The sequence below is a fragment of the Aquarana catesbeiana genome, linkage group LG04 (assembly GCF_042186555.1).
Source record: "Aquarana catesbeiana isolate 2022-GZ linkage group LG04, ASM4218655v1, whole genome shotgun sequence".
In the NCBI taxonomy this organism is placed as follows: domain Eukaryota; kingdom Metazoa; phylum Chordata; class Amphibia; order Anura; family Ranidae; genus Aquarana; species Aquarana catesbeiana.
Window position 1 is genome coordinate 678,387,602 of NC_133327.1, and position 11,789 is coordinate 678,399,390.

The 11,789-nt window shown below is 46.2% G+C and overlaps 1 protein-coding gene across 1 annotated transcript in view; it reads right to left on the reverse strand.

The window, feature by feature from the left end:
* The window catches only part of CAPN11 (calpain 11), a 71,924-nt gene that overhangs the window by 17,255 nt on the left and 42,880 nt on the right, over window positions 1-11,789 (reverse strand). Inside the window, exons 7-11 of the mRNA XM_073628710.1 lie at window positions 11,498-11,666; window positions 6,816-6,899; window positions 6,612-6,697; window positions 5,237-5,311; window positions 3,144-3,304 (exon numbers count right to left, since the gene is read on the reverse strand). Coding sequence (XP_073484811.1) covers window positions 3,144-3,304; window positions 5,237-5,311; window positions 6,612-6,697; window positions 6,816-6,899; window positions 11,498-11,666 — 575 coding nt within the window. The remainder of the gene's footprint in view (window positions 1-3,143; window positions 3,305-5,236; window positions 5,312-6,611; window positions 6,698-6,815; window positions 6,900-11,497; window positions 11,667-11,789) is intronic.

The window sequence follows — 11,789 nt, forward strand, 5'->3', positions numbered from 1 at the left end:
GCAGAGACATCCAATTGGTAGAACTCTGAGAACATTTTAACAGAAGAACAGGTGGCAGCCTTGCAAATCTAGGAAACAGTAGCCTGATGCCAAAGAGTCCAAGAGTCGCTCACAGATCTATTGTAGTAGAATACGCCTTAACAAGAGATGGAGGAACCCAATTCTAAAGACTACAACCTTGAATGATGACCTGACTGAGCCACCTAGAAATATTGAAACAAAAATATGGGGTGCAATAGTCATCCCACCACAGGGGTCACTGTGGCTGAATTTTCATGTTGGAGGCTTGGAGGTACCACTGCAACTTTGCACTTGCTAGAGACTTGCCACGCAAATTTACTACAAATTGGAAAACAAGTGTCAACTAGAACTTGTGCAAATGTGCAGCAAGTTAACAGACTTACAAATTAACACTGCCACAAATTTTAGGCAAGTTATCACTTGTTATCTGGGATGTTCCACCTGTATTTAGTGTGGAACATGCAACACGTCCCAGCAGCTGCAGCCAATCCCTCTCCCTCCAGTGACAGCGTGTGAGCATCTTCTCCAGGTGCCCACTGTCACTCTTTGAAACTAACGTGGCCGTGCGGGGCTACGCCCCGTTGGGGCCACGTCATTCATTCACAGTCCTCTGAATAGGAAACTACAGGTCCCGACAGCCTTTGTTGCCTTGTAGTTCTCAAACTATCATGGGGCTGTTAAGCTGTTTGGTAGTTCATTCATTCTGCTCAGTATCTGCTTACCTGTACGAGGTACAAGCAGACAGATACACTGACAGGTGTACATATTCGCCAACACACCATGCATCGACAACTTCCGTCCAAAGGTTTCTTTTAATGAAAAAGATCACATCACAGAGATAAGTGCAACGTTTCGGAGCTGCGCAGGGTCATCACATGCCTGACGAAGGAGCCCTGCGTGGTTCCGAAACGTTGCACTTATCTCTGTGATGTGATATCTCATTAAAAGAAACCTTTGGACGGAAGTTGTCGATCCATGGTGTGCTGGTGAATATGTACACTTGGCTTGATGTTTCCAGGACCCAATTGGTAATCGCTGCAGCACCCACAATTTTATGAGCCATATTTGCCAGAAACGTGTGCGATAGGAATATTGACCAGACAGATACACTGACAGGTCTGCAGGAGTCCTGCATGGTACCAGTGATCTGCTGATGCAATGCTTTGCGGCAGTGGTTCTCAAATTGGGGGTCGGGACCCCCTCCAGGGTTGAATGATGATTTGCCAGGGGTCACCGAATCCTGGGCTGTTCCTGAATCCCGCACCAATCTCCCAGCCTTTTTGCGGCCGCCCAGCTGGGCTGTTCCTGGAGCCCGTGGCCGCCCAGCTGGGCTGTTCCTGGAGCCCGTGGCCGCCCAGCTGGGCTGTTCCTGGAGCCCGTGGCCGCCCAGCTGGGCTGTTCCTGGAGCCCGTGGCCGCCCAGCTGGGCTGTTCCTGGAGCCCGTGGCCACCCACTCAGCCTCTTCGCAGCCGCCCATTCAGTTCACGGCATAGAGACTAGAGGTCAGCTGACTGGTGAGGAATGTGAAGTGGGAGGGGCTGGAGGAGACCCCATCTTCTGATTCGGCATAGGTGTCACTGCTGCGGGACACCACAAAGTGGGAGACACAGTGAAGTTGGAGACACAGTGAGCAACACTACCTGTGATTAGAGTTGCCATTAAAAATACCCACTACAGTTCTCAGATCAGCAGATGACCTTGATCAAGAGCACCTAAGTTGGCTGATCCCAACACCCCGCCAGCATTGCCACTGATCCCAACTCCCCGCCAGCACTGCCACTGATCCCAACTCCCCGCCAGCACTGCCACTGATCCCAACTCCCTGCCAGCACTGCCACTGATCCCAACCCCCCGCCAGCACTGCCACTGATCCCAACTCCCCGCCAGCACTGCCACTGATCCCAACTCCCCGCCAGCACTGCCACTGATCCCAACTCCCTGCCAGCACTGCCACTGATCCCAACCCCCCGCCAGCACTGCCACTGATCCCAACTCCCAGCCAAAGAGTAAGAGAAGGAATAAAAATAGAGAATACATGGAAGGGAGAGGAAAAGAGGGGGAGGAAGAAAAAGGGAGAGAGAAAGAATAAGAGAAAGAACAAGAAAGACGGCTAGAGAGAGGGATGGGGGGAAAAAAAAAACAAGAAATTAGGATAGAGAGAGATAAAAGGGAAAGAAAGGAGAACAGAGAGAAAGTGTGGTACATCCTAAAATGTACCATAAGGGGTTTAATACTGTACGAGTGGAAGGGACTCAGGGAGCGCTAAATATCCGTGGGTTAGGGGCGCAAATGACTTATCGTACCTTGGGTGCTGACAACCCACGCTACGAAAATAATTTTACTGTTAGGGGTCCCCACAACTTGGGAAATTTTTATCAAGGGGTCACGGCACTAGAAGGATTGAGAACCACTGCTCTACGGGCTCCCGAAACAAGAAATACCTGCAAAAAATGTGCATTTATTATTTTTTGTTAAAAGGTTATCCTTTAACAGGAACATTTCCACAATCAGAATATTTCAGAAAAATTTCACCTTTTTGGGAAATTGGAAAATGAAATTAAAGGTAGTTTTCAAGGGTACAATGAACTTTAAATGTTTCCTAAGGGTTACATAAGTGCTTTTCATCTATTATATAGCTGTTCTTCTGCCACAAAATGGCCCTCCTTGGCCTCAATATTTTATGTTTTTTTGTTTTTTTTTTTTACAGAAAAAAAAAAAAAAAAAAATACACAGCGAAAGCAAGTTGAATTAAAATGAAAAGCTACGGTACATAAATAATATTCAAATACACATGAAAGGAAACAATTTAAATACAAAATAATAATATATGAAAAAGTTACCCTAAATACACTTTCCCAAATACAAACAATTAATAAAAGGAAAAAAGTGTAGTTCCTTTTAACAAAAAAAAAAAAAGCAAGAAACAACTGCTTGTCCTGCATGTATGGTGAGACTCACATAGAGACTGTCATAGATGTAAATCTCTCGATAAAGGAAAAGCTAAAATAAATACAAAATTAATGTTACTTGTCACATGAAAGGACAACTGAATAAACCTGGCTGACTGACTGGTAGTAAAAAAGTGGAGGCCTCCTTCAATTCCAGAAATAGAGTCCACCTACCTGCATTGTTCCTGCAGCCACCGGCTGTGCTGCCCCTCCGCCATGTGCCATCATACAGCGTTGTGTGCCACTTGCTGACCTCATCTGTGTTGAGTGCATCAGGGGTAAGGTTACAGACCTCCAACCGAGAGAATTGGCGTAAGAATTCCTGGAAAGACATCCTGGTGGGGAAGGATAACAAAGGACAGAGAGGGGGATACAGAATTAGGAGAGGATGGATGGTGGGGCAATACATGGAGAGGGCAGAGGCAGCACAGGCCAAAGGGTGGGGTGGGGTGGTGGCAATAGAGGACGCAGGGCAAGGAGGAGGACAGGGAGGACGCAGGGCAAGGGGGAGGACAGGGAGGACGCAGGGCAAGGGGCAGGACAGAGAGGACGCAGGGCAAGGGGCAGGACAGAGAGGACGCAGGGCAAGGGGCAGGACAGAGAGGACGCAGGGCAAGGGGCAGGACAGAGAGGACGCAGGGCAAGGGGCAGGACAGAGAGGACGCAGGGCAAGGGGCAGGACAGAGAGGACGCAGGGCAAGGGGCAGGACAGAGAGGACGCAGGGCAAGGGGCAGGACAGAGAGGACGCAGGGCAAGGGGCAGGACAGAGAGGACGCAGGGCAAGGGGCAGGACAGAGAGGACGCAGGGCAAGGGGCAGGACAGAGAGGACGCAGGGCAAGGGGCAGGACAGAGAGGACGCAGGGCAAGGGGCAGGACAGAGAGGACGCAGGGCAAGGGGCAGGACAGAGAGGACGCAGGGCAAGGGGCAGGACAGAGAGGACGCAGGGCAAGGGGCAGGACAGAGAGGACGCAGGGCAAGGGGCAGGACAGAGAGGACGCAGGGCAAGGGGCAGGACAGAGAGGACGCAGGGCAAGGGGCAGGACAGAGAGGACGCAGGGCAAGGGGCAGGACAGAGAGGACGCAGGGCAAGGGGCAGGACAGAGAGGACGCAGGGCAAGGGGCAGGACAGAGAGGACGCAGGGCAAGGGGCAGGACAGAGAGGACGCAGGGCAAGGGGCAGGACAGAGAGGACGCAGGGCAAGGGGCAGGACAGAGAGGACGCAGGGCAAGGGGCAGGACAGAGAGGACGCAGGGCAAGGGGCAGGACAGAGAGGACGCAGGGCAAGGGGCAGGACAGAGAGGACGCAGGGCAAGGGGCAGGACAGAGAGGACGCAGGGCAAGGGGCAGGACAGAGAGGACGCAGGGCAAGGGGCAGGACAGAGAGGACGCAGGGCAAGGGGCAGGACAGAGAGGACGCAGGGCAAGGGGCAGGACAGAGAGGACGCAGGGCAAGGGGCAGGACAGAGAGGACGCAGGGCAAGGGGCAGGACAGAGAGGACGCAGGGCAAGGGGCAGGACAGAGAGGACGCAGGGCAAGGGGCAGGACAGAGAGGACGCAGGGCAAGGGGCAGGACAGAGAGGACGCAGGGCAAGGGGCAGGACAGAGAGGACGCAGGGCAAGGGGCAGGACAGAGAGGACGCAGGGCAAGGGGCAGGACAGAGAGGACGCAGGGCAAGGGGCAGGACAGAGAGGACGCAGGGCAAGGGGCAGGACAGAGAGGACGCAGGGCAAGGGGCAGGACAGAGAGGACGCAGGGCAAGGGGCAGGACAGAGCGGACGCAGGGCAAAGGGGGAGGACAGAGCGGATGCAGGGCAAGGGGGGAGGACAGAGCGGACGCAGGGAAAGGGGGGAGGACAGAGAGGACGCAGGGCAAGGGGGAGGACAGAGAGGACGCAGGGCAAGGGGGAGGACAGAGAGGACACAGGGCAAGGGGGAGGACAGAGCGGACGCAGGGCAAGGGGGGAGGACAGAGAGGACGCAGGGCAAGGGGGAGGACAGAGAGGACGCAGGGCAAGGGGGGAGGACAGAGAGGACGCAGGGCAAGGGGGAGGACAGAGAGGACGCAGGGCAAGGGGGAGGACAGAGGACAAGGGGAGGACAGAGAATGGGGAAATACAAGGAGAGGATATATATAGGGAGCACAAGACAAGGATGGGGGATAAACAAAGTTTTGGTTACAGAAACCTTTCCATAAGTTATCTGCACCTACTCCCCCCAATACAGATCTGCAGTCGTCTCAGACATCCCCTGCAATGACTCACCAGAACTCTCCATCCTCCATCTTCAGGCGGAGGTCTTCACGCTCGGAAGGGTCAACCTCGTTCCACTCGGAGGAGCTGAGATCAGAGGAGAGAAAGAAGTAATTTAAAGGAGGATCGTTACTGTACATCACAGTCTGCTCCTCCCAGAAGTGAGAAACTTTCCCAACCAGCAGATCCCATAATAAGCCACCACACAGTTACAACCTGATAAAAAATACATATCACATATATCCATTATAAGGGTTCACATATTGTTCATCCAAACAAATCCACATGTGGACTCAAGGAGTTTAAAATTATCTTCTACAGGAGAAAATATGGACCATATCGATATGATGGAACTCAATCTTTAAAAATCGTCAAAATGCATGGTCTGCTGGAGCGCATTAAATGTGAAACATCCTTTTTCGAAAACAGAGACAGAGCTACAGAGAGTGACGAGGTGAGGAATTTTCCATAATATTTAATCACTTAAATCTAAAAATCAATAACATAATGTCCAGTGTGTTCAGATAAATGCTGGTGGAATGCTATCTGGACACACTAGACCCTTTTATGGGTAACATTGTCATTTGAAAAATCAGAGCCACTGGAGGTCGATCTACTGACAGCTGAAAGGTTTACTGCTGCTCAGGGGCTCTGGGCTTCAGCAAAATGGCAGCGTCCAGCAAGAAGAAACAGGAAAAATGCTAGGGGCAATTACATCACGCACTGATTTTGGTAGCGTAATTATTAATGCGGAAAGTATGTTCCATGCTAAAAAACATTATTTTTTATCAAGTTGTAATGGGTACAGTTCCGCTTTAATTTGTTTTTTTCTTTTTCAGCAGATTAATTTTCACTAAGGATAAGCAACACGAGCCTCTAACTTTGTCATGTGCCGCCTAAGTGAAATGTTCTTGAAACAAAAAATAAAAAACCTTCCCATTATGCTTTGCAAACCCTTATGACTAACCTTTTCAGTCTTTCAATGTCTGGTCGAGGAAGAGGAGGCGGCTGCTATGGGCAGAAAGGGCGCAAATAGGTCAAGACGTGCAAACCATGCAGGTATGCTGTAGTTCACAGCTCATGGTGGGGGGGGGGGGGGGGGGGGGGGGCGCACTTTGGCCCCTTTATTTTGGGTGCCAAAAGAACCAAAACTGCCCGCCTTCAACCCTGGCAACCAATCGATGAATGGCCACCCCCCTTAATTTATAAACCAATTAAAACTGGGTGGGGTGGGGCCCAAGCCACAGTGGTTGGAGATGTCAGGAGTCATTTTGGCAAAATTAAATTTGCCTACAGGCTCAATGAAGCCAGCATTCCATATATTTCCTCTTGCTGAAGGTCTTCAACAGACACTCTGTAATAAGACATAGAAGTATTGTATCCTCACTTGTCGCTCCAGGCTCCCGTCCACTCCACCTGCCCCCAGGGGTTCCGAATTCGGATCAGCTTCTCTGTTTTTCCCCGGTAGTTGACCTGCCAGAGATACGGAGGAGATAACAATCAGTGTCATGTCAGGTGACCATAGAGAAGACTCCACCATTAATGTACAGAAGGTGAGCTCTGCCTTCATCTGGTGACACACCCAACTCACCTCTTTTAGACCTGTCACGGAGTACGCATGGCCCTTCACCAGCTTCTTAAAGGTTACAGCTTCCATGTCGAAGGCACTGGTGATCTGAGCAAGAGGACAAGTGGTCAGCCACAGCCATAATGTAGTAAAATACCCTTTATGGGCAAAACCATGTATATGGTAGAATTTACCCAAAAAGCATTTCTCCTTCCACAGACATTCATTGAATGCATTTCCCAGAGAGTCACGTTCGATATATTTCTGCCTGTACTTCATTTTCCTATCAGGTAAAACCGCACTTACTGTCTCAGACACAAAACAGGAAGTGAGAGAAAATCCCCTCTTAGTCAGTTTTCACTGGAACAGGTGTCCCAATGTCCCAATAGGAAGATATCACCTTCATTTCTGTGCTGATCACAAACTATTTTTAATTTTTAATTTTTGGGGGTTTTTTTGGCATAAAAAGAAAAAAAAAAAGGAAGAGGAAAAATGAATCACACATATAATAAATACATGCTAACTGCTAATAGAATTGATACAATAGAATACTATTGATACATTGTTATATTATTTAGATACAAGTATCCTGCTGTGCAGAGAGTCTGTGTCCCTGGCTATTGAGTCTATTGCAAAACTTTGTTTTGTAAGTTGACCCCGTTCTCATTCACTTATTTTTTTTGCTGTTGGAGATTTATTCCCATTTTTGACACAAATTAATTCTATTACCCATTATGTTATTGTAGCTGGCCCTTGAATGCTCCCTATGGACCATTAAAAAAAAAAAAAAAAGAAGTGTGAAATATGTTCTTTTACAATGATAAATAATCATAAAATTACAAAATGTATAAAATTATAAACCATATGTATGACATGGTATTCAAACTAAATAACATGAGGACCTTAAGGAATGATTTCTAAAATGTAAAGTCATGAATTATAGTAAGTTCTCTCGGTAGAAGATCCTGGAATGCAATTCAAGTAACACTGCACTTCTCAATGCAGTTCTCAAACAAGAGAAATATGCATTTCTGCCACTAGGGGGCACTACGGGGGAACGAATAATGAATAAAGTGATCTGCGCAGATTTCAGATTTCCGCATTTTTATCATTTTGTGTTAAGTGTACACTTTAGATTTAGCAGAGATTTCAACATTCTTTATTGTAGGATTGTTCTAAAAAATTCACTTAGTAGTGTGAGGGACCACACTCTATAATCGTTCACTAAGAGGGAACGGTTCCAGTTTAGCTTGGTTGTGGGCTCCATCTTGTACCTCCTACAGTTGGGGAATTGTTGGAATACAGTAGATGATGGTTTCTGTCTTCTCAGATCTTGACAGGTAAGCGGGTGAATTTGTCTGACAAATTAGTAGATCTTTATAACCTTTAACCACTTGCCGACCAGCTGCCGTCGTTATACGGCGGCAGGTCGGCACGTTTCCACAAACTTCCGTAGGTGTACGTCCGCTCCTTTAAGAGCCATAGCAGGTGTGCGCTCCCACTGTGCGGTGGGGGACCCGATGCGCGTGGCCAGCGGCCGCGATGTCCGCCGGGCCACCCGCGATTGTATCTAGTGATTAGGAACAGCGATCTCTCTCCTCCTCCAGTCAGCCTAGCCCCCATACAGTTAGAAACACCTCTAAGGGAACACTTAACCCCTTGATCGCCCCCTAGTGTTAACCCCTTCCCTGTCAGTGACATTTATACAGTAATCAGTGGCTATTTTTAGCTCTGATCGCTGTATTAATGTCAATGGTCCCAAAAAAGTGTCAAAAGTGTCCGATCTGTCTGCCGCAATGTCACAGTCCTGCTAAAATTCGCAGATCACCGCCATTACTAGTGAAAAAAAAAATAAAAATGCCATAAATATATCCCCTATTTTGTACACACGATAACTTTTGTGCATACCAATCAATATATGCTTATTTCGATTTTTTTTACCAACAATATGAAGAAGAATACATATTGGCCTAAACTGATGAAGAAATTTGTTTATTTTTTATTTTTGGGGGGATATTTATTATAGCAAAAAGTATTTTGCCAATTTCAAAATTCTCGCTCTTTTTTTGTTTATAGAGCAAAAAATAAAAACCACAGAGGTGATCAAATACCACCAAAAAGGTCTATTTGTGGAGAAAAAAAAAAGGACATAAATTTTATTTATGTACGTCGTCTCACGGCGACGCAATTGTCAGTTAAAGCGACGCAGTGCCGTATCGCAAAAAATGGCCTGGTCATTAAGGGGGAAAATCTTTCAGTCTGTAAAAGGTTAAAATGATTCCTATTAATGTTACCCACTATCACGGCATAATGTTTCCCTATAGTCTGCTCAGTAAATTGTTTTTTCTTTTTCTCCTCTCAGTAAAATGTTGAGACCAACATTTAGAGTTTGGAAACATTTCCACAGTTCTGCTGAGAGCAAAGCTGCAATTTGCAAATATTGTGAAGAAGAAATATTCTTTTCCAAATGCTACAAGGATGACAAAAACACATCCTGGCACGCCAGAGGTGCCTAAAGCCACGTACACACGAGCGGAATGTCCAACAGAAAAAGTCTGACGGAAACTTTTCATCGTCTATTCCGATCGTGTGTAGGCCTCATCGGACTTATTTTTCTAAAATTCTGTCAGACCTAGAAAGAGAACATGTTCTAAATATTTCCGACGGAACCAATTCCTATCGGGAAAACCGATCGTCTGTATGCTGTCCCAATGGACCAAAAACGACGCATGCTCTGAAGCAAGTACGAGACGGAAGCTATTGGCTACTGGCTATTGAACTTCCTTTTTCTTGTCCCGTCGTACGTCACCGCGTTCTGGACGGTCGGACTTTGGTTTGACCGTGTGTAGGCAAGACCGCTTGAATGGAGTTTATTCCGACGGCAAAACCTGTCGTGTGTACGCGGCATTAAAGAAGTAAAAAAAAATAAATAAATCCGTCATGGAATTAAATGAGCAGGACCAGAATGAAAGTGTGGGAAGGGAGGACCCTCACCATGCCAACATCCAAAATATGTATATAAGGATTGAGAGACTCAAAAAAATTGGGGGACCGCTTTCCGATAAGAGTGGTCTCTGCGGCCATTTTTTTTTATTGCATTTTAGTGCAAATATGAGATCTGAGGTCTTTTTGACCCCAGATCCCATATTTAAGAGGTTCTGTCATGCTTTTTTTCTATTATAAGGGATGTTTGCATTCCTAATAGGAATAAAAATGACACTTTTTAAAAAAAAAAAAAAAACCATAGTAAAAATAAAAAATGGTAAAATAAATAAGAAAAAAAATTTATTTTAACATGCCCCGTCCCGCCGAGCTCACGTGCAGAAGCAAACGCATACGTGAGTAGCGCCCGCATATGAAAACGGTGTTCAAAACACACGTGAGGTATCGCCGCGATCGGTAGAGCAAGATCAATAATTCTAGCCCTAGACCTCCTCTGTAACTCAAAACATGCAACCTGTAGAATATTTTAAACGTCGCCTATAGAGATTTTTAAGGGTAAAAGTTTGTCGCCATTCCACGAGCGGGCGCAATTTTGAAGCGTGACATGTTGGGTATACATTTACTCGGCGTAACATTATCTTTCACAAAATAAAAAAAAATTGGGCTAACTTTACTGCTGTCTTATTTTTTTATTAAAAAAGTGTATTTTTTCCAAAAAAAGTGCACTTGCAAGACCGCTGCGCAAATACGGTGTGACAAAGTACTGCAACGACCACCATTTTATTCTCTAGGGTGAAAAAAAAAAAAAGTATAATGTTTGGGGGTTCAAGTCATTTTCTAGCAAAAAAAATATGTTTTTAAACTTATAAACAACAAATCTCAATAAGAGGCTCGGTCCTTAAGCGGTTAATCATGTTGTAATAAAATGTATACTTTAATGATTTTTTCCTCTCATTACGTGCCCACAAAGTCCACCAATTTTTTGAGTCTCTCAAACTTATATACAGAATGTAAGTGTGAGGAGCTTTTCCCCCCAGAATTCTCATTCTAAACTTTTTTTTTTCTCATGGCTTCAACACTTCCGGAAATTTTACATCTCTAGCTAAAACCCAATAAAATTCTTGAAAACAAAATTGATAGAATAAGAAAACAACTAACTATACCCCAGGTCAGGTCTGCTTTACATTTTACATAAATTTTAGATTTCGTGAAATATTTCTGTTGGGATAACAGTACCATTTTCTTTTTAGAAATTTTAGTTAATTTATAGTTATCCCAAAACCACTTTAATTTACTTTAAAAAATAACATATATAAGGAATGATGTATCTTATAACAGGAATACCTCGGATTGCGAGTAACGTGGTTTACGAGCGTTTCGCAATACGAGCTATTTTTTTTTTTTTCAACGCTGACTCTATTTGCGAGTGTTGTCTCGCAAGATGAGCAAGATTCAAGCCTCTGGAGTGTGCAGTACCACATGTGGCCAGAGGTGCGGGGGGCGCCGGTGATGCTCAGAGACACTCAGACGCATGTCTCCGATCGACTCTGGTGCCCCCACACCTCTGACCACATGCGGTACTGCATACACCAGCAGTGGCACTGGAACGCATAATCTGAGTTTCTATTGATTCCTAGGGAAACTCTCTTTGATATACGAGTGCTTTGGATTACAAATTATACTCGTAATCCAAGGTAATACTGTATTGGCGTATTTGTATCACCCAAAGGTACAGTGTCCCCCCTATAAAAAGGGTTTCTTACATCGATGGAGCAGCCAATTAAGGACCCTCGCTGCAGTGCCCGGCTGATGATTTTGTCCAGGTCTCGGGGGGCTTTCTTCAGCTCATACATGATGGCTACACCACCTGTGAAATCCTCAAACCCTTCAGTGGTACTGCCACCCGACAGAGCCTCATAAGAGCCATTCAGTCTGCAGGAGAAAAAAGGAGAGAGTGTGTCTGATTTTAAGCCCAATATTCTGTTCAGGGCATAGGTGTGCACAGCCTATTGCATTAGGGTGTGCACCCCAAATCTCAAATACACATGAACACCA